At 39.5% G+C, this 22,195-nt stretch overlaps 7 protein-coding genes across 9 annotated transcripts; 4 read left to right on the top strand and 3 right to left on the bottom strand.

Moving 5' to 3' along the window:
• The first annotated feature begins 199 nt into the window (after positions 1-199).
• Positions 200-5,614, top strand: LOC104802495 (dentin matrix acidic phosphoprotein 1-like). 2 transcript variants are annotated; one of them, XM_010526138.1, is made up of 5 exons: positions 200-777; positions 872-1,520; positions 1,819-4,630; positions 4,756-4,895; positions 4,994-5,614. In XM_010526138.1, the coding sequence occupies exons 1-3, from the start codon at positions 440-442 to the stop codon at positions 2,851-2,853; spliced, it is 2,022 nt and encodes a 673-aa protein (XP_010524440.1). In that variant the 5' UTR covers positions 200-439; the 3' UTR covers positions 2,854-4,630; positions 4,756-4,895; positions 4,994-5,614. The 2 variants fall into 2 exon arrangements, with proteins under 2 accessions (XP_010524440.1, XP_010524448.1); XM_010526146.1 differs by having other exon boundaries at positions 4,730-4,895.
• On the bottom strand, positions 3,157-5,276 carry LOC104804890 (protein EMSY-LIKE 3). The gene is made up of 10 exons (XM_010529254.1): positions 5,237-5,276; positions 4,848-5,026; positions 4,635-4,744; positions 4,381-4,564; positions 4,082-4,270; positions 3,922-3,990; positions 3,642-3,830; positions 3,498-3,557; positions 3,349-3,412; positions 3,157-3,242 (listed from the first exon to the last, which is right to left on the bottom strand). The coding sequence occupies exons 1-10, from the start codon at positions 5,274-5,276 to the stop codon at positions 3,157-3,159; spliced, it is 1,170 nt and encodes a 389-aa protein (XP_010527556.1).
• Positions 5,615-6,207: 593 nt separating the features above from the next.
• LOC104802486 lies at positions 6,208-7,039 on the bottom strand. Its single transcript, XM_010526126.2, has one exon. It carries the CDS (start codon positions 6,988-6,990, stop codon positions 6,400-6,402), a length of 591 nt encoding a protein of 196 aa, XP_010524428.1. The 5' UTR covers positions 6,991-7,039; the 3' UTR covers positions 6,208-6,399.
• Positions 7,040-12,022: 4,983 nt separating this feature from the next.
• On the top strand, positions 12,023-14,102 carry LOC104802478. The gene is made up of 2 exons (XM_010526114.2): positions 12,023-12,542; positions 13,391-14,102. Exon 2 carries the CDS (start codon positions 13,440-13,442, stop codon positions 13,863-13,865), a length of 426 nt encoding a protein of 141 aa, XP_010524416.1. The 5' UTR covers positions 12,023-12,542; positions 13,391-13,439; the 3' UTR covers positions 13,866-14,102.
• A 1,956-nt stretch (positions 14,103-16,058) lies between these two features.
• LOC104802470 (squamosa promoter-binding-like protein 9) lies at positions 16,059-18,412 on the top strand. The gene is made up of 3 exons (XM_010526101.2): positions 16,059-16,848; positions 17,405-17,544; positions 17,641-18,412. The coding sequence occupies exons 1-3, from the start codon at positions 16,496-16,498 to the stop codon at positions 18,204-18,206; spliced, it is 1,059 nt and encodes a 352-aa protein (XP_010524403.1). The 5' UTR covers positions 16,059-16,495; the 3' UTR covers positions 18,207-18,412.
• Positions 18,413-18,494: 82 nt separating this feature from the next.
• Positions 18,495-20,374, bottom strand: LOC104802464 (G patch domain-containing protein 11). Its single transcript, XM_010526088.2, has 5 exons — positions 20,209-20,374; positions 19,320-19,862; positions 19,036-19,101; positions 18,703-18,917; positions 18,495-18,618 (listed from the first exon to the last, which is right to left on the bottom strand). The coding sequence occupies exons 1-4, from the start codon at positions 20,338-20,340 to the stop codon at positions 18,858-18,860; spliced, it is 801 nt and encodes a 266-aa protein (XP_010524390.1). The 5' UTR covers positions 20,341-20,374; the 3' UTR covers positions 18,495-18,618; positions 18,703-18,857.
• Positions 20,375-20,475: 101 nt separating this feature from the next.
• On the top strand, positions 20,476-22,173 carry LOC104802456 (outer envelope pore protein 16-3, chloroplastic/mitochondrial). 2 transcript variants are annotated; one of them, XM_010526074.1, is made up of 3 exons: positions 20,476-20,576; positions 21,088-21,430; positions 21,873-22,173. In XM_010526074.1, exons 2-3 carry the CDS (start codon positions 21,100-21,102, stop codon positions 21,971-21,973), a joined length of 432 nt encoding a protein of 143 aa, XP_010524376.1. In that variant the 5' UTR covers positions 20,476-20,576; positions 21,088-21,099; the 3' UTR covers positions 21,974-22,173. The 2 variants fall into 2 exon arrangements, with proteins under 2 accessions (XP_010524376.1, XP_019056833.1); XM_019201288.1 differs by having other exon boundaries at positions 20,533-20,576; positions 21,092-21,430.
• The last annotated feature ends 22 nt before the right edge of the window (positions 22,174-22,195 follow it).

Raw genomic sequence — 22,195 nt, 5'->3', positions numbered from 1 at the left:
TTCCCTCGGCCTTCATCGTCCTCTCGCACCGTCATGCCCTCGACGCGGTTGTCTCTCCCGGGCTCGGCGAGTTAGCCCTATAATCGGTTTTGGGCCGAGAAAAAGGACACAGCGGTGGACAAAGTCGTGCAACAACTTCCCCAATTGGTGCACTCATTATTAGGACAAAAGAATCCCTAACCTAATAAAGGAAAAAAACCATAGCATAGCATAAAATGCGGAGGACAGAATATTATAAATATTTACAACATATGCACTTTCGTTAAACGATATCAAACCCGTTACATTACCACCACACCACCACCTATATACATTTCCAGAAGAGACATACATACATGTGTATATATACGCATATATATTGTATAAATCGGTGAAGGAACGACGACAACCTCCTTTGCCTCTTTGGATTTTTAAATTTTTTTCCATTTTTTTCCCCTTGATGGCCAAACCGGAAAACAACGAGAACTTTCCCGAGAAACAAACATGGGGCACGTGGGAGGAGCTCCTCCTTGCCTGCGCCGTTCACCGCTTCGGCACCGATTCCTGGGACTCCGTCGCCGTCGAGCTTCGCAAACGCACTCCCTCCCTCCGCTCCGTCACCGCCGCCTCCTGCCGCCTCAAGTACCTCGACCTCAAGCGTCGCTTCTCCCGGAAACCCTCCGCCGCCGAAGACGACACCGCCACCGAGATCCCCGCCGTTCCTTGGCTCGATGAGCTCAGGAAGCTCCGAGTCGCCGAGCTCCGCCGCGAAGTCGAACGTTACGATCTCTCCATCTCGTAAATCCACCGGCCGTGTCTCTCCATATGTTACCTTCTCCAGATTTGCGTTACTCAGGTTTCGAATCGACGATTCATGCGTATGTTGATGCAGGTCCTTGCAATTGAAGGTGAAGAGATTGGAGGAAGAGAGAGAACGGAGCATAAAAGAGGACGAGACGGAAACGGAAAACTCAGATCTAGATAAAATCGCGGAGAAGAAAGAGAGTTACCGTGATTCCGATGAAAACTCCGGCAAACCGGCCGTCGGACCAGCGAATCAGTCGGTGAACGAATCGAATTCCCCAGATCCAAAGGGTGACGAGCCCGGAACCGGTTCGGAGGACGATAACCGGGAAGAGAAAGTTACCAAACCGGATACCGGAGAACCGAACCGGTCCGCCGGCGACGGGAAACCAGCCGGCGAGGATTCGTGCAGAGGGAGCTGCGAGAGCGGGGCGAAGGAATCAGCGGGGAACTCGGGGAGGATTGACCCGGGGAGAGAGGCGGGTGACTCGGGCGAGTTGATCGAGTCAGTGGCCGAGTCGAAGGGTGGAGCGAGCCGTGGGGAAGAGGAAGCGAAGGAGACGAGTGATGTGCAGAGCTCGGCGAGCTTGCCGAGAAAGGACGAAGCGGATAACGAGGAGGATCAATCTCCGACCGTCAAAGGGATCCCCTTTGAATCCCAGCCATTGGCTGATTTCCTCGAGATCCTCCAGTCTCAATCCTCTGGCTCCCACTTTTCGCGGCGGCTCCAGAGCCAGGTAATCACCATTGAAAACAAAATTAAAAATTCCACGTTTTAGTTTTTATTTCACCAATTCACTAATAGAAATGAACTAAAACATAGTTTTGTCGCTTTGTTATCTTCAACACTACGTGAAAGTGGAGAGAGGGATGTGGACATGTTTGGTTGGGCTTGTCATTTATGGGACAAAGTCGTATCTTTCTATTACTTATAACAAAGGGCATTCATTTCGACTTATTCTCTCGTCAAAATTCCGCAACACTATAATGGGGCATGAATCAAATCGTGAGGGGCTTTTGGATTGTATACTGCAGGAAACACCGGAGTACGGGAAGATAATTCGGCAACACGTCGACTTTGAGATGATACGGACTCGTCTTGAAGAGGGTTGGTACGCAGTTTCCACAGGAAAGTTCTTCCGTGATTTGCTGCTTCTTATCAATAACGTGAGAGTCTTTTACGGGAAGGGATCCTCCGAGTTTAAGGCTTCCGAACAGCTTAATGAACTCGTTAGGGAACAGATGGCTCTCAAGGTGCAGAAACCAACCTCACAGCCGAAAGAGGAATCCTCAATGGTTCCAAAAGCGGTTCCCGAATCTTCACATCCATTGTCTTTAAAGCCTAGGATGTCTGTCCCTATGATTGCTTGTCGGAAACGGAGTTCGTTGGCTGCTAGATCTTCGGCGCCAGTCCAGAAAAAGCTGAAAATGACTCCAGTGGTTGATGAGAAGCCAGCTACAGACATGGAAGATGAAGAAAAAACCTCTGACAAAGATGAGGAGCCTCTTATTTCAAAGAAGAGGATGACAAGGGAAAGAACTTCTTCGAATACTAAAAGGGCGGCGAACAAAAATGTAAAGAACCGTAGTAAGATTGATACTACTTCGAATGTTGGTCTCCCAACCAAAGGCCGATCTCCTAATGATAGCTCTGAGCCCAAGAAAAGTGATCAAGAAAAGAAGGGTAACACAAGTGCTAGCTCGAAGAAGCAAAGTGTGGCCACTTTCCTTAAGAGAATGAAAGGGGGCTCTTCTTCTGATACTACACCTGAGACTGGGAAGACAAACTCTGGTGCTGATTCTTCTAATTTAAAAAGAGGAGCTGAGCAGAGGAAGAACAACAGTAACAAAGACAAAGCTGATGCAGGAAAAACCCAGACTTCCCAGAAACGAACATCTGGGAAGAAACAAACGAACGAGAAGGGAAGTCCTGCGAAGAAAAGCAGTGGTCGTGCACCCAAGAGAGCGGCTGCTGCTTCGTCTTCTCCTTCGCCGGCTAAACGAGGCAAGGAAGTCGCTGAAAAGGAGGCAGGTCCTTCCACTCGAGCAAAGAAGCGTACAAGGAGGTGATGCCATCGTTGTTTGCTTAATGCTTGACTACCGCTGCCGAGTGCCGAGTACTGGGTTTAGCTAATGGGATTTGCAAATGAAACGTATAATTGAAGTTCTGGGATTGATTGACACTATGAGGCTGCACATTGATCAAGAGTATCTCAAACATTTTTACTATCTGCAATTATTCCAGCCAAGAACATAAAAAGATTTTGTGTTATATTGTGCCAAGAATGGAATATAGCAGCAGACAAGCACATATGACCTTTCTGTCTGAAATTGGGATTATCCTCATGCTATGATCATCTCAACATCGGTTTATCAACTGTTGTTACTCAAGTCTCCTTCACTTTGGTCTGGTTTTCCAGCCACTGCTGTATCCCTGTGCGGCTCTGTCTGCTCCCCACCTGGTATATTGGAAACCAATGAAGAAAGGTAGATGAAGAAGCGCAGATAAAGTGTGGCGGCAATCAAAACTCCAAAGATCATTTGCTGCTGGACATATTTCTTCACCTTTGTCCTTGGGAGATGAATCGGCTATCTTTTCTATGGCATCCTTATGTATATCTTCGTCGCCCTGCATCAGATTTCATGTGTCAACTTTCGGATTTACTAGTGTGAGAGAGTACAAAGCCTAAGTCAAAGAGCTCTGGAGATTTCACCTTCAGGGTTTCCTTTCCCTTCTCGAGTTCAGTTGGAGCTTTGCTGGTAACTTTACTCACCTATTCAAAAGCTTATGGAAAATTTGGTCACTGCATTTTAAAATTCATAATGCAAATCTGTTTGATCACTTGCCAAATACTTACCTCCTTGAGTGGCTCCTTACTGGCTGTATACTTTGATGGAAGAGGTGGTATTTTGAAGCAGTGATCATCAGACCTTTCTCGTGTAGTGGTACTGGTTTCTCGCAATAAGGTTTGGCCTGGTGCTAGAGCGCACGCTTCTTCAGAAATCCCCGGATCTTCACCTTCCCATAGGATATCTTCAGCTGGAATCTGCAATCAGTTCAAGATTCGGGGTTTGGCTTCGAAAAAACGATGAAGAGTCGGAAAACTATGGGGAGATTAAAAAAAAGTCTGGTCTTACACATCTGAGATCAACCCAGCTACATGGGTCTTCCATTGTATCTGTGTCCGACTGTAGCTGATACTGTCCCTGGAAAAAGGGAAAGCGATTTTTTCTTGGAATGGCTGAACCCCGAAAGAAACGCAAGAAACCAGACGGCTGAATGGACCTGGATATGTACCTGATATGTGTCGTATGCTGCAATAGTGAACTGAATATAGTCTTCATCTCCGGGCAGTCTTATATGAATGACTCTTCCGACGAGAGACTCAGGAGAAATTCTGCTGCAGCGTTCAGAAGATGAAGCACCAGCAGAGGATGTCACTGCATTTTCTTTATGCTTATCTCTAGAGGTCTTGGGCTCTTCTTGCTAAGTAGACAAAAGGACAGGACACGAATAAAATCAAACCCAAAAGAGGAATCCAGATTTTATCGGCCGGCTTCTCTTCCATTGTTATGAAAGTAGAGGGTCGGACATACTGATTCGGGTGTCTGTGGTAATTGTTTCTTCAGTTTTATACGGAGAGGCGGCAATTTCTCTTTTGGGCGAGGAGGTTCCTCCTCTTCCTCGTCCTCATCCTCGTCTTCGTCCTCGTCCTCGTCCTCGTCTTCGTCCTCGTCCTCGTCCTCTTCCTCTTCCTCTTCCGCCTCCGAGGAATATGTCCTGAGAAACCAAGCTCGAAGCAAAGGTTAATCCCGAAGAAATTTCCCGTGAAACAGAGCAATTCAGGTACCTTAGTTGTTGGACCACGTTATCTTTTCCTATAGCCTTCCTATAATCTCTATTTTTTTGGAAAGTAACTTTCAACTCCCTCATGAGATCTTTCAGTATGGTAATCCTTGCCTGGATAACAGATTAAGCCACAATCCAATTCAATGAAAGCAAACATGGGGAGATCTAAAACGGAGAAGCTCGAAGAAGAAGCGAGGAAGATTGCGTGTGTTACACCGGAAATTTCTACGCTTTCTGCCACAAAGACTCGAAGAACGCTGAAGTAAGCCTGATCTTGCATTTCCCTGATTCTCAATTTTCTGGTCTTTATGATCTCCATTCGTTCTTTGTTTCGCTTCTTATGATCTTCTTCTCCTCCAGTAACTGGTCTCTTCTTGAACGGGAGGCTCGACTCTGGATCGTTGAAACAGATTCAAGAACACGGGAGAAAGTGAAAAAGCGCCGAATCATTCAACATTTTCATCTACTGGGGAAACACACAGATGAACGGGGGAAAACCTCGAGATCATAAACCCTAGCTCCTTAGTGTATTCGCAATGCAAAACTGGGAAAACCCCGAATGCGGATTCGAAATCAAGATTGCGAATATGGGTATGAACGTACCGGGTGTAGGATCAGGGGCAGGATCTTCCCGCTCTGCCATGGCTGAATTCGAAATCAGACGAACCAGCGAACCTGTTTCTTCTCGCTGATGTTTGCGTTCCAAGAAAATGGAAAGAAATGTGGCGCCAACAAATTTGCAGGTTTAAATCGAAAGCGTCGGTGCATTGAGAAGGGAAAAAGGGTTTAAAATTTGTATGACTTGCTATAGAAGTTAGGGTTTTCTCTTTTGCCTACTCACCAAGAAACTATGAAGGTAACATACGAAGGTCTGACGTGTCAATCATCAATTGGATAATGGGAAAAGCTCACTCCATGATTTATCTATACATGTAACTATACACTTAAAAATTATTGGTTAAGAAAATCTTATTTTGAGTCTATCTTTCTATGCAAGAGACCAATCGAATCTCAGCTTCTACAAATATATATATCTTTTGATTTGATGTTAATGTGAATACATTATATATATATATATATATATACATACGAGATCTTATCAGGAGCTAACCTTAATATAATTGGCTGAGTCAGTCCACGAGGCAGAGACATACATGGTTACAAAAAGTCTAATTGTGGGTAGAAAATTGAAGGCCGAGTAGTTGAGAGAGGCCCGAGAAATTACACTTTTGGAATATATATATTAATATATATATAAATTGTCGCACTCTTATAATGTCTCTTAGCTATTATTTATTCATGAATATTATTATTGCATGATTAGTCTATCCAACACATATATATCTTTTTACACCCAAATTTGGGTGGTCTAGTGGTGAGAGAACATGCAAAGCATACTCTCACCCTGGATTCAAACCCAAATATAGAAAAAGACATTCACCTGGACGATGTAGTCGGATCAAATATCCGGTGAATTTCTAAATTATCAAAATATATATATATATATATATATACCCTTTTACCATAATAAAATCGCGTGCGTATATAAAATCAGCATGAATCTGAATTCACCGCTTACATCTGCCCATTATTAATAGAAAACAAAATCTTTTAATTTTTTTTTTACAAAACCCTCCACATAAAACTTACGCTTTATCCCCGCATGTTTCATCTTCTTGCAACAAAACCCCCTAACTTTTCAAACGCTCTTACTACCCCATCTTATTACAAAATCAGACCAGATTTAGACACAAAAAGGAAAACTCTTACAAACTCCTGGCCAACATTTCTTGGAATCTCCTGTAAGACTCAACCTTCTCCAACAAGAACTTCTCATGACAGCTCGCGATGAACTTATCAGCTAAACGATCGATATCGTCGCCGATCTCTCTCTCTTTCTCTTCCCCATTGTTATTGCTATCGCCATTGATGCAATCGTCACCGACCTTCTCTTCGAGCCATTCCAGATAACCAGACAGCTGAGACTCACGATCCTCGTTATCACCGTTCACGACCAGATCATCGCACGGGAATTCTGGATCGAACAAAGAGTTGTGATGAAGTGGGTAAGGGACAGGAGGAGGGACAGGGACAGGAACAACGTGGGAGGAACACCAGTTGTAGTGTAGTCTGAAAGAGCCGAAGAGGATCTTGCTCTGTTTCTTGGAGGTTTTTCTGGGATAAAACATCATGAGCACCCTATTTTTGCTGCTGCTGTTGTGTTTGGAAGCTTCGAGGAGAATGGATTTGGCTTTGTTTAGAGCTCGAATGAATCTGTAAACGGGGTGAGTGATGAGGTTGTGGATTAGGGTTTTGAGTTTCGTGGAGGTTGAAGACGATGGAGATTTCATCTGCATGGTTCAGATTCACTGGTTTCCCTCTTTCTCTCTCTCTTTCTCTTGTGCTGTGGTCTGTTCTTGATGCAAGAAACTTGTTCCAACAGTTCACAGACTTATAAAGGCATTTCATTACATGTTTACCCCTCGAACTTCGAGTTATTTACAACTTGGCGATAGTGACACACAGATCTTCTCTTTCCATGTCATGGCTTATGGGCAAAATTGTAAATTTCTATGACTGTACGGACACTTATCTAGTTATCTAGTTCTGGTTTCAATTTCCCTAATGGTGAAAGATTCTTGAAAGCATAAAAAGAGAATACGAATTTTGGTTGTCTACCTAAGATATATATGTGTTAAAAATAATTAGCTCAAATGATATAATATTAGAATTCGAAAATGTAATAGAAAGGAAAGAGATTCAGTCCAATAGTTTTTTTTTTATAATTAGGAGGTTCACTAAGTTTTCGACCCATTTAATTCTTCAAAATTCAGAATTAGTTTTTAATCACGTAATTAATTGTGTCTCTCATCTAAAACATTGAAGTTACTTTGTCGTCTGTCAGTCTAATAATTTTTTTATACGGTAAGATAAATTTATCTTTCATTATATATATATATATATATATATATATATATATATATAAACTATATTTCGTTTTCAAAGTCAGCCGATTATTAGTTGTGGAATTCCATGTATTCAAACGACGAACGACATGCATAGGCCCAAGATGGGTATTTGGCTTAATTAGTAGTCCATGTTGTGTTTTATCATTTTTTTAGTCCTAATTGTTATCGGGAAGAGTTCGAACTAATTAAAACATTGCTTATGGTTAAAGCAAATACTCATGTTTTTTGGTCTTCATGTTTTTTTTTGTTTGTATTATCACATTCAGATTCCTCGCTTCATGTCTTTGTTCTATTAATTACATCTCTTTCTGTATTTTATTTATTTTTATTTAGAACAGAAAAGCAGACAATCTTCTGAAGAAATTCGACATATATATATATATATATATATAAGCTTGTGGGGAAATGGGTTTGGTTATTAGGCCCGACTATCTTCTGTATGATTTGTTTTTTCATCCTGATTATAATTAATATGAATTATATGTATATTTATATACCTTGAAGTAGTTTAATCATCAGGCTAATCATGGTAATGACAAGTTGGGGTTCAGGGTTCAAATTTTATAACGGGATTAGGGTTTATATGGATTTGCGAAAGGGTTTAATTTAGGCACTCGTAACTCTAAACCGGATCACAGAAAATTATATAATTCCGTCAAGCAAAATGCCTGTACATGGAATCTTGGACCCTATTCAGGAATTTTTAGGGTTTCTTGAATGGGAAACAAATCCCGAGGCATATATAGTTATATATGTTTATGTATTTACGTAACATACGTATGCATGAGTGTGTATGTGTGTGTGTGTGCAGATGATTCTTTTTTATTTAAATCATTTTTAATTTGATATGTTTTTATATTTTTTCTGAACAAACAGATTTTTTTTTTCGTCTGATACATTTTCAAATTAATGGTAAAAGCCGTAAACGGCGGTTAAGGCTAAAGCTTCGCTGAAACTTCAAGCCCGAGGAAATAATCAAATCGATTTAATGATTAGTTAATGCATAAATCGACAGTAGTCATTATTTTATTATAAACATTTAATTCCAGAGATTATTTTAGGTTATGTAATTTTCGGGAGCTTTTTTTTTAATCTAATTTTCAGACAAGAAATCAAACCTGGCCGATCTTCGTCGGCTACCTGAATCTCTGGAACTCTTGTCTTCTCTTTGGATTTTATCTTACACGAAGAGACAGACAAAAATACACATGCAGAGCACAATCCACTATATATAATATATATATATATAATTATCTTAGACTAATTACTTAATTAGTTCCATGCAGTAATGATTACAGGACACAAACCATTTGTTATATAAGTTCCAATTAAGTGGAAAAGCAAATAGATGTTCTTCATATCAATTCCACGTTAATTTTTGGGAACTAATTAATGACTTTTACCGATTGGTCAAGTTGCATAATTTTGGGAGTTTACTAAAAACCGAAGGTCAATGTATGTATGTATGTATATATAGAATTTATAATCACTTTCTTCGACTGCGGTCGAATATGTATTTAGGGGGAGAAACTAATGTTCAAAAGTCTACTAATGCCACGTTATTGTATTATATTGAGATAAGGTGCAAGTCACTCTCATGCAAATTTACAAGAAATATCCAATGATTTGGATATATATATATATATATATATATCATATATGTATGTATGCACCTAGTTTCCTTCCAGTGGGAAGGCATCTAGGAAATTTTCTTATTGAATATATTTTAAATATTCCACGTATATATACCCCCATTTTAAGGTATATATAATTCAATCAAAAACCTATATACAAAAATGTTTTTTCCCACACAAATAGATCAGACGGAATCTTTTTAGTAAAGGGTAACATTGAAAATTATGGAGATTTAAATTATCTATTATAAAATTATAGAAACTATAAATTAGTTTTATTTATTAGGAATTTAGGATACTAATACCTTCTTAACCCGGATCCGAGTCCTCACTTATGAATGGGTATTTACATGGACTTTCCGATCTTCTGCAAGATGTAGTCAAACCAAAAACCCGATAAAATTCTGAATTATCCACACACAAAATTAATAGGATACTAACACTAATCCTATTAGAAATATAATTCATAATAGATAATTCTAACTCTCCGATAATTCTAAATAGATACCGGATTATATTATTGATTATCTAGTTAGATATTTCATTCTTTTTTTTTTTATAGAAAATATATATATAAGAAATGAAGAGAAGGTGAGAATGGGTTATTGATGAGGTGAAAGAGAATCGAGAGATGACACAAACACAATAAAGGGGAAAGGAAAGAGTTGGTGGCTTATATATGTTTTTAAACAACTTGCAACTTAACTGCTCTCTTTCTATTCTACGTACCCTTCGCTTCTCATCATCGGTTTTGGGGTTAGGTTGATTTTTTAATCATCTCTTATACTGTTATATTTATATTAATTTACATGAACATTTTATTGTATAGATCTATTATTTTGTTTTATTTGACAGTGTGTGTGTGTATATATATATATGGTGTTTCAAAAAAAAATTTATAAGGTATATATATTTTGTAATTAAGAACAAATAATACGTGTAGATTAACAAATTGATCAAATCATAGTGTACAGTATATATTTCTAATCTAACCATTGTTTTATTATTTTTTTATTTCATGATTGGTTTATTATTTTCAAAATTTAAGCGATATGAATATTTGAAGAGGATAAGATTTACTTATAGAATTTTTTTTTTGTTATTTTTATGTCAAAAAAAAAATCGTGACATTATATTTTAGATTTTTTTATTTTATATATTAAGATGATTATGATAATATTTTATATTATATCTTATTTGATTTTTTTTTTTATTATAAACGATTTGAATTTTTTTAATATTATTATAAACAAACTGAATAAAATTAAATAATGTTTCGTTATGAATTCTTAAAACCTGAAATTACCGAAATCGAACCGAACCGAACCGAACCGAACCGAATAAAATTAAATATTTGTATGGTTATGATTTTTCATAAATTGAAATAACTGAATCCGAATTAACCGGGACCGATTAAACCGTTCGTCCATCCCTAGTGTACATATATATTCAATTTATATTGAGACAAATATCAAAGTTTAAAAACAAATGTTTTCATCGATGGATTAAAAATCACAAATTGAATATACCACGCCATGCATGCAACTCGTTTCCGTACGGTGCAGCCTTGAAATAATCTCTAAACGTAAGAGTCCGACATTTCAGAGAGAGAGAGAGAGAGAGAGAGAGAGAGAGAGAGAGAGAGAGAGAGAGAGGCAATTTGGTGATTTGTTGTGGTAGGAATTTATTACCTAAATAAGAAATAAGGCTTAAATCATCAACAAATTCATAAATTACATCACGACAGTCCAATCATTTATTTTTGTTCGCACATTCATGCACCCTTCTCTTTTAATATTTTGTGTATATAAAAACTATGGCCTACCTACGTCGAAGACTTGATCATCATCGACTATTCTTTGGAATGTATATATTCCAATGCAAAGGGCATATATATATAAATATATGTACATATATATATATACACTATACGTATCATTCATATAAATTGATACTTATATCATGGCTAAATATTTTTTTTTTCTCTCGAACAAAATAGCTCTAGTGTCAATTCCACGGGATAAGAGTTTGATGGAAGCCCATTTGGATTTAATTTCTCTTTAAAATAAATGGATTGATATATCTAGATTGGATTATCAATTTATAATACAAACCATACAAAGTGAACCGATCCATAAATCAATACAAGTATGCTTCAAAAATACATAAATCATTTTCTTTACAAACATTAGAAATTGGAATAACAAAAGCGAGAAACAAAAGAGGAGTAACAAAAGTGTGTTTCATTTTATTTATATTTGGGAAAATAACATATAAATACCTAAATTTTTATTATGAAAATCTCATATAAATACCTGAATTATAAAATTTCTATATAAATATCTAAAATTTTAAAAATTCTATATAAATATCTAGATTTTTGAAAACTTTTCTAAATAAATACAAATTTCAGATATTTTTCAAATAAAAATAGATGCTGTGATTAACAGATTTTAGATTTATTTGAGAGTTTATCAGAATTTAGGTATTTATATAGAATTTTAGAAAAGTTCAGATATTTATATAGAAATTTTATAGTTGAAATTTTCGTAAAAGTTAGGTATTTATATGATATTTTTCTATTATATTTTAATTTCTTTTTCAGTTTTGAGGGGAAAGAATGGTTGGGCTGATTTTAATGGGCCTTGGCCCATTACCATAAGTTCATGGAGTGTAAGCCCATAATATATTCGTTATGGGCTTTGGACAAAATCTCCCCTTGATCGACGGCTCTGGTGGTGGTGGATGGCGTTATCCTGTTCGAGAGAAGAGAGGAAACATGGAAACGACACGCGCCTTGTTCGCGCGTGGGATAGAAGCGCATCTGAAATTGGCATCCATCTTCAACGGGCTAAGATCCATCCGCCAATGGTATACGATGGTGAACTGAGGAATGCGTCATACGTAAGTTTTACATTTAGTCTCGAAAAGAAAGCAAAGGAAACACCTTTTTTCTCAACACACCTTCCAAAGACGTCACTGCTCTTTGCTCCTTCTCTCTGCTTCTAACCATTTTGTTTGAATCTCTCGGGGAAATTGTTGTTGGGTTTCGATTCATCCGAGGTTCTGTTTGATCAGTTTCTCGGAATCCCTTTGTGTTTCTCCGATCTGGGTTTTCGTCTGCTTTCGACTCCGCTAACTTTAGCTCTTTGGTCGGAGACACTGGTGAATCTGGTTTTGAGTGAATCGAGAAGAAACAGAAGCGGCGACCCTTTTGGACTTTGATGGACTTCTGATCGGTTTTGTCTGATTCTGAAAAAATGGGTTCACGCGTCAGAGGTTCCGATGAAGATTTCTAGTAAACTGGTGAGTCTCGACTCGTTCTTTGTCGGTGTAGCAGATTCGTCACGCATATACTTATGGTACAGGTCGTATTGCCGCGATGTTCAATGCTGTTTGTTTGGTTGTTCTTGAAAATTTCGAGTAGATTGGGAGGAAATTGTGCTTCTTTGCTGTTGGATTGCTCATGCAATCAGATTTCTTGGAAAAGAATCAAGCTTTTTGTTGTTTAATAGCACTGGAGTCTCTCTCGAGATTGAGGGCTCGGCTCTGTTGAAATGGGTAAAGAGGATAACAAAATTAAAGCAAAGCAAAACGTGTATACGATTCATGAGCGGACATATGTAGAGAGTTATCAACTCGATTAGTAGGAAAACATGTTTGTTTCTGTTTTTGGATGTTTGGTAATGGAACTTTTTGAAAAGAATTGTTGTTCTTATATGTCAAATGAACATTTCAAATGCTCCAACTCTTCCTTTTGTGCAGGAAAATTTGCATTTGCCTGAAATGGAATCTGGTTTTTTCGTGTTTTACGTTCGAAGATGAACATGTTTATCCTTCCTCCTCGACCATTCGATGTTAATATATTAGTGTCAAAGGAATGGTGGTTAACTGGTTTACATATAAGATGGTTCATTATCTGATCCATAGCTTTCTCTACACTGCAATACTTTTCTTCGGATTTTCCTGTTCTTGTGATTGCCTCGCTTCATCGAACAGACATCGATGCTTCTGTTTGTCGAGTTCATCTCTGTAGAAACTGCAATTGTAGCTTTTGTTCTTGTCTGAATGTGATCTCCTCTGTTGAAACCGTGGTTCTGATGTCTGCTGTTAAGGATTGTTACAATTGGAAACGATCGTCTTTCAACTTGCAGGTTTCTCGTCTAGCTTTTCGAGGCATTCGTTCTTGAGATTCACCCGAGAATGAGAAGAGGAAGAGGAAAAGGCAAGAAGCAGAATGCAAGGGAGGAGGATCATGGAAGCGGTGAGGAGGAAAAGATTCCGGCATATAGGAGAAGAGGGAGGCCGCAGAAGCCAATCAAAGATGAAACCGAGGGAGAGGAACTGGTGGGGAAGATCGAAGAAGGGGATGAAGATGGCATAAACAGTTCACTAACCAGTAAAGATTTGAAGAATGAAGCTGTATCAGAAAACGGGAGGAAGAGAAAGAGATCACTGCAGTGTAAAGAAAACAATGCAGATGTAGCCAAGGAAGAGAACGGTAACGGGTCGAAATCGAGCACGGATGACTCGATAAAATCGTCAATCGGGTACAGACAGATCGGTAGCCGGAGGAAAAACAAGCCGAGACGGGCAGCTGAAGCTGTAGTCGAGTGTAACGGTGTCTGAGAAAACATCTAACAATGGCGATTTCACTGTCGGAATCCCGGGTTTGGAAGCATTTTGTCCGAATTTTCGCCTTTTCGAAACCGCCCTTTTGTGGTTTTTTCATGTTCTTGGTGACTAGGAGGTTTTCTTTTATGTTTCTGATACTATCTTTCTTTTTTTTTTTTTGCTATGAAAACTTGCACGGTTTACAAACAATTCAGACGGGGATTTAGCAAGTGGGCATTTTGTGTTCTTGGATTCTGGATTGGGGAATTCCGACATGGAAAACTTGAGCAATCCAAGCTTCAAAGCCGAGGCAATGCAGATATCTCTATATACATATATATGTCTTGTGGTAATATAGGATAATGTTTGGTGTTAGAAAGAGTGAGAATTTGGTTGTCGTGTAGTGTAATGGGGAGAGAGAGAGAGAGAGAGAGAGAGAGAGAGAGAGAGAGAGAGAGATTGTCTTTCGAGATGGCAGTGTTTGGTTCCACCCATTTTTTATCGTTTGACGTCATCCAGATTCTGTCCTCCCTCTCCCCTGCTGCTCCCCATTTTCTCTCTCCTTTTTTCTGTTGTTTTTCTTTTTCTTTTTCTTTTTAATTCAGCCCAAATATTTTTGAGAAATATAAAGGTTAAAAAACCAACATTTTAATATGAATTAAACAATAATAATAATAATAATAATAATAATAATTCAAAAAGTTAATTTAATACATAGCCTAAAAAAACTATATAAAATTATTGAATAATAATACAATAATAAATTTTCATTAACACAGCCTCGATTATTATGGCACAAACTAATGCAAATTAGCCCAAAAAAGCCACTATAAAGTTTCTTTTTTTGATTCCCATGAAAAGTACAAGGGAGATACGGCTACATAGAAATATATATATATATATATATATATATATATATATTTAAATAGAAGCAATTATTTTGTTTGAAGATTGTAATAAGGGGATGGAGTCGGTCCATGGTGAAAAAAAGGAGAAACGTATTGGGAATATTTTTTTTTAGTAAAGGTTAATTGTATTGATAACGCGTCATGTACAAAAAGAACGAGTATTTATTAGGCACGGGCACAGAAATTTTAACGTATTGGGAATATTAAAAGTGAAGAAAATCAATAAATATTTATTTATTTATCGTTTTTTCAGCACACATTTATCCCTGTGAAGGTGTGTGTATGTATATATAGCCATTGTATTCACATATACGCATTTAACCTAATGTTAATTAGTAATTTTTACTTTTTCATCGTTTTCATGCAAGGAAATATCGATTTCACTAAATAAAGCCAAGCAAAAAGCACAAATCAAACTGACACAGTAAAAAATAATTTTACACGGATTCAGATGAAAAAGCGATGGTAAATAACCATCATTGAGCTGCCTATATTATTACTCCTTTCTATTTTTGTTTTAGAAAATCAAGAAAGATATTGCCTTGGATATTGAGAGAATAACACAACTTTTTATATATAATAATAAATATTTTTTAATAATGGCTTCTAAAACTGAGTTCTCTCTCGATGTCACTTGAACTCCCGACACCCACCACTTAGTCCCCTTCGAAATGTCACATCCCTTGGTTCAGTTCCGTTCCAAGACATGCTCCCCATCCCTCTAAACAATCTTTCTATTTTTAATATCTAATATTAATTATTATTATTATAATTATTATTATATTTTGCTGATATAAACTGCTACCGTTATTATTATGCTTGAGATCCAACTCGGCATGCATTTCATTTGGGTGTTCGATGCTGAGTTGTCTTCTATGTTACAAACCCTAAATAAAGTATGTCCCACCCACTTGCCAATGGCATGCATCCTATGTATTTTCTTTTCTTGTTTTACATATTTTTTTTTCTCATAAGGAATATTATGACGATATCAAAGATAATTCAGTCAACCCCTTTTCGGGGACACAAAAAAAAATCTGGCTTCTTCACTTTTTTTTTTTAAAATTTTGATGCCAAATGTTGCAGCTTTTTTTTTTTTTAAATGTGAACCTTGGAGTATACGAGGGTAACCCTCTACGTTTCTTTCCACTACCAATAAAAAAAAAAATCTCCAGTTATACCGAAAGTGGAAGAATTTGGATTTGGCCACTAAGCGAGGAAACAAAAAAGTAAGGAAAAAAAATGGGCATGTGACGATGAACAGTTCAAAGTAATGGTACAAGAAGCTGAGTCCACTTTGCACTTGTTCGAGAGCTAAGAAACCGCCAACACCAACCAAAGGCTAAACACAAACAGAACCAAAAATAAATCTTCTCTCTCTCTCTCTCTCTCTCTCTCTCTCTCTCTCTCTCTCTCTCTCTCTCTCTCAAATCTCTCTCCGTCTCTATGTAGTGTCCGGTTTCGTGTTGTTTTGTGGTGACAGAACAACAGTCTGTGCCCGTAGCATTATACTTACCCTCGCTGTCATGGCCCCAGCTCCGCTCCCATCTCTCTCTCTCTCTCTCTCTCTCTCTCTCTCTCCATGAATGATCTTTAAAGCTTAAACCCTCTACTACTAAAATCAACCTAACCACATTTTCTCCTCCTCCTGCGTCCTCTCTTTTTCAAGACCGGTAAAGAGTAGAGATCAATCCAAGAATGATCCTCGAAGCCGGTGTCTAAGTAAACAGGAACAAAATGGAAACGGGTTCGGGTTCAAGTCCCGGTCCGGCCACCGAGTCGGGCGGTTCCTCCACCGAGTCTTCTCTCAGCAGCGGCCTCAAGTTCGGGCAAAAGATCTACTTTGAGGACTCGGGTGGTGATGGTAGGGGTCCGGGGCCTAGTTCGTCATCCGGGCCGGGCAGGAAGACCCGGGGAGGCGGGTCCGGCCAAACGGGTCAGCCGCCGAGGTGCCAAGTGGAGGGCTGCAGGGTCGATCTAAGCAATGTGAAAGCTTATTACTCACGCCACAAGGTCTGCGCCATGCACTCTAAGTCCCCCAAAGTCACGGTCGCTGGTCTCGAACAGAGGTTTTGCCAACAGTGCAGCAGGTGAGAAAGAGAGAACACACCTTGTTTCAGTTTCTTGTTTATTACGGATTTGCCACTGTCGCAGCTCGAACCCGAGACTCTGCTCGGTCCGGTCTTTTTTTATTTCAAGCCATTGTGGCTTTCTGGCAAGGGTGGGTCATGGTGTTTCAGCCTTCTGAAGCAAACCCTTTTGGTGTTATTCAGTGGAACCAACACTTTAGCTTCCTTTTGAGTGTCGTTGTCACACTGAGTGTCTTTTGTCTTTGAGCTTTAACGTCTTGGACTCTTTTAACTTTACAGCTAGTTCTGATGTGGTCTTGTGTCTTGACCCAAAAAACATGTAATAAGTGGATAGGAGGAACTCACGGCTTGTTTTCTTCTCGGACATGAGTTGGGTCTGATGAAAGAAAAATACCGGATTGCATGCCTTTCACAAGCCCAAGTTGAGATAACGAGCCCTTGTCGGCCGTATGCGTTTTAGCTTGTTGCCTCTCCTTGAAGCACGCTCAGATATTTTGCCAGTTTCTCCTCTTTGTGTCTTTGATCCAAAAGTGATTTCTGTACCGAGAATGAGCAGGTTTCATCAGCTTCCGGAGTTTGACCAAGAGAAACGGAGTTGCAGGAGGCGTCTCGCCGGGCATAACGAGCGAAGGAGGAAGCCGCAACCTCCAGCTCTGTTCACTACTCGTTATGGAAGGATCTCTCCATCTCTTCTAGGTTCGACTGATAGCCATTCTTTTTTGCAGTTCCTCACTTGGTTTCCCTTTAGTGGTTGTGCTTCTCTTGGTGACGTCTGATCGTGTACTGTGATAGGAAATGCCACTACTGCAATGAGTGGTGGGAGCTTTTTGGCTGATCCTATGGCCAGTGTGATGAGACGGCCCCTCTCTTCTCATCCATGGCAGATAGACCCTGAAACTCATCCACTGAATATTTTCGGAGGACCAACAAGCTTTTCATGCCCAGAAGCCATGAACCCTAGGGCAGAAAGCTACAAGGGAGTTGCTGATTCAAGCTGTGCTCTCTCTCTTCTGTCAAACCAACAACAACAACAACAACCATCACCCACTTGGGAAGCATCCATGGATTTCAACTTGATGACTGTAGGTGGGGTTTCCATTGCTCAGCCAGGGCCTGCTTCCACCCATCACCAGTATCCGAGCCCGCCTCCATGGGAGTTAAAGAACATCGGCAGTACTTCACAGGATATGCCTCCTGTTCTGGGTTTGGGTCGAATCTCGGAGGCTACTAACTCTCAGATGGGTGGTGGTAGTGCAGCCATGAGCGGGTTCGAGCTGTCTCAGAATCAGCAAACGAGGAGGCTGTACATGGAGCATGAGAACACCAGTGGTTATGATTCTTCTCAGAATATCAACTAACCTCTATGGGTTGTCTCCCTCTCAAGGGGACTTTTTTGTTGGATTAACACTTGAAGCACCCACCAGACTTTATCTAAGGATGGATGTGTGGTAGTGTTCTGACAAATCGAAGCCCTTTCTTTATCCTTTTGTCTTCTGTGCGACTATAAACCAGACAGTGGTTGCCAAGAGAATCACATTGGTTGTGTGCTCATTGTTTTTCTTCATTATCTCTTGTACCTGACCTAGGAGACCAGATTGAACATCATCATAATCAAGAAGTTTTGGTCATCAGACAAGGATTCTATATGTCAGACCCAAAGAATATAATAATCTGATTATAATCAATAGTTCCAATAGTTTCCACTAATAGATCGGTTACATGCGAATACAGCTATTTAAAGACCACTTCTAGATCTCCATCAGCAACTTTCTGCATCAATGAAAAATGGGAATGAGTTAGATGTTGAAGCTGTCAATAATCATGGTGATTCCCTTTGTAGCTTTGGGAGTTTACCTCTTCACCTAACAGAATAACCTATGCCTATGCAGACATGGTCGTTCTTCTGAATGTTGTTGAAGCCCTTTGGCAACATTAGAGAATTGTTAACCTGCATATATGGACAAAGAGCTTCCAGACATGTATCTGTGTGTTCCACCTCACTCAATGATCTAGTGGTCATCTTCATTTATCCCAGGACAGTTGGATGCAAGAGCTTCAGCTGTTTCATACTGAAGTGCAATTTTGGGTTCAGCACCACGTGAATGATTTGTCAACATAATATTTGAAAACCAACATCCAATCTCGATGGAAAATAGAAAAACAAAAGCACTGAACACATTTGATTACCTGGAATCCGCAGAAAAGGCAATACCGATATTCATCCCTCAGTTTAATCAATATCTCTTGCAAATCCTGCAACCAGCACACTAAGATTGTCACCCTCAACTCAAGAATTTTAAAAAATTGTTGAATCTTGAATTTCTAAGTGTAAGGATACAGATTAATGCCCATGCATAGGAGAAGAATTCTGGAAAAAAAAACATAATGCTAATTGTTCCCCTGTTTAACTCGATCTGAAACACTGGACCAAGCTGAATTCTACTTCACAAAAATAGACGTTTAGAACATACCTCTTCAGTGATCTCCTCTTCTTCTTCCTCTTCTTCACCCGATTTACCATCCTCTTCTTCCTCATTTCTCTTCTCTGGAACAACTTCTTTGTTCTCAAGCTGGTCAAGAGCTGCCTTAGCCTTCCTAAAGTTAACCATGATTCTCCGAATGCGCCATTGGGACTTCTGTCTGGACCCAAAGTCCGACATCAGTTCCTCCTCCTTTCTCTTTATATTATCCGCCTCAATCTCCTCCCTTCTCCTCTTCTCCTTATGAGGGTGCTCCCTACCGATCCCAGCCCTCGATCTCCGAATTTCCAGGCCCACAGGTTCAGCTCTACCTGACCCCTCTTTACCAAGAGCCAACCCGGGGGTGTAACCCATTTGCTTCAACAGCTTAAACCCTATGTTAGACTCCGAAATCGGAGTGTCTATACGAGCCAATGTCTGCTGATCCTCTTCCATTTGCTTCTTCTCTTTCTCAGCTTTTCGTCTCTCCTGCCAACTTAGGGCCTTGGGTTTCTTCCTAGATGGTTCAACATTCGCTGTTTTCGAATCAGAAGCCTGCAAATCATTCACATAGTCACACTTTTACTGGTTTGTTCCGACTGCCGATTTCATGATCTCTCTCTCTCTCTCTCGCTCTCTAACCAAATGAATCAATAAAAGTATATTTGCCTAAATTTCCAAACCCTAATTAACCACTCCGACCATCTTAAAACGCAGACAATGGTAAGGAATCGATTTCTACATTACTCACTTTCCCAAAACATGGAATTCATCGATATGCTTCATATCCTTATCGAAATTTTATATCATGTACTGAAATTTTGAAGTTGAAAACTGTTTTCCCTATGGGAAATTAAAGTTAAAAGAGAAGCAAAGAGGAAAGTACGCAGAAAAAAGAGACCTTTCTCGGAGGAACTCTCTTGGACGTCTGGGAAGGCTCAGGTGGAAGGAAACGAGACAGGTCTGCCATGTAGTCATCTTCCTCAGTTGCTTCTCTTCCATCTCCGGTTTGATTCCTCGTCGATTCCGCCATTGCCGGCAAAAGCGGAGGGAGAGCACACTTATTGGGCTTACTTGGGGCTTTAAATAGGCCCATAATGGACCTATATTGGGCTTATCTCAGACGTCTTTTCTAAAATGGGCTTTTGTTGTACAATTGGGCTTTAGGCTCTCGTGTCGTAGCTGAACGGCAAGGTTGTTGGTTGAGCTCTTCTTCTCTTCTGCATCTCTCTCTCGCTCGCTCGCTCTCCCGCGGCTTCGAGTTCTAAGGTAAAATCTTCTGGATCTTTCATTAATCCTCTTCCATTTGCACCTTGCTTCTGTTTTGTTGTTCTGTTCGTTAATGGCGGATTAAAGTTCTCGTTGCTTAACGTCCTTCTGGGTTTACCGAGCTGCCAAACCTACAGTTCTGCTGTCATTAATCGAATCTCGGCTTTTACATTGTTTGTCATGATCCGTTTCTCAATTTGGTTATGGTGTTTTTCACCTCGGCTGATGAACGCTGCTCTTTCTGATCTCGAATTCTAGCGATCTGATATTGAGTTGTAAATTTATCATCCGATTATGCGACTAAGGAGCATAAATTGGATCGGCTTTCCCCCTTTTTTTAGTGGTTTTCCTCTGATGGGATACCTTAAAGTTTACTTATTTTGATTGATTTGCCTTCAATTTCACATTTTGGTCTGATTGGATTATCTGGTGAATGTTCTCTGGGCATTGTTAGGTTGGAATCGGATCGCTTTTGATATAAAAAGCTGACAAATTATTCTTATGCACGTAGCTAGAGGACATCATGGATCCATCAGAAATGAGGTACTTGGAAGAGGAAGATAGCCCGATGGTGAAAACGTTTAAGGGTAGTGTTTTTGGTTTAGCTGCCGGGACGATTTATGGAACCGTTGTGGCTACTTGGAAAGACGTCCCTCGGGTCGAGAGGAATGTGGCTCTTCCCGGACTCATCAGAACGTTGAAGATGATGGGAAATCACGGGCTGACTTTTGCAGCAATCGGGGGCGTCTACGTTGGTGTTGAACAGCTGGTTCAGCACTTTAGGGCGAAGAGAGATATTTTCAATGGTGCTGTGGGCGGTTTCGTGGCTGGCGCTTCAGTTTTTGGCTTTAGAGGTAAGTGCTTTCCTTTTTTTTTCTTCGACTGATTTTCAGATTTAAGTTGGCATCGATGATTTCTCTCTGTAGTGTTCTTTTACTTCATCATCTCAGTTCATTGCCATGCATGGGTGGATTAATGTTTAGGACCATCAACCATGTTTGGTGGTTGATATGTTTTTGGAGAAATCTTACAGTTGCTTCACCATGTAACATTTTTACGGTTATCATGAAGACATTACGATTAGGAGCAGTCCAAGATTTAATCATATGGAAGCAACTCAAGAGTTATACCCAAATAAGAGTTCTTTGCCAAGTCACTTGCAGTTGATTGCTAATCCTCGTTCTTGAAGCAAAAGTTCTTGATAGACATGGAGAGACTGTGTGTGTACTGAGATTAGTTTTTGCTCTCTCTCCGAAATGTTGTAACATAGGTTGGAATGGTTGGTTTTCTTTACAGCGAGGAGCATATCGACAGCAATATCTGCTGGAGCGGCTCTCGCAGTCACGTCTGCATTGATCGATTCCGGAGGTCAGACCACTAGAGTGGATAACGGCTGAGAATACTACCCTTATACCGTCAAGAAAAGGGCTGGAGCCGACTCCTGATTTTCACCTTGGTGACAAGCCAGGAGAGAGCTCTTCCTGTGGAAGAATTAGGGTTTCCCCATGTGGTAGAAGTGCACTCTCTCTCGCTCGTCGTGCGCTATCTGAGATCTCTCTTGTTTTTTTTTTTTTTTTTTTTTTTTTTTTTTTTTTTTTTTTTTTTTTTTTTTTTTTTTT

The sequence above is a fragment of the Tarenaya hassleriana genome, unplaced genomic scaffold (genome assembly GCF_000463585.1).
Source record: "Tarenaya hassleriana unplaced genomic scaffold, ASM46358v1 Cleome10, whole genome shotgun sequence".
Taxonomy (NCBI): domain Eukaryota; kingdom Viridiplantae; phylum Streptophyta; class Magnoliopsida; order Brassicales; family Cleomaceae; genus Tarenaya; species Tarenaya hassleriana.
This window is presented reverse-complemented; position numbering and strand designations above follow the sequence as displayed.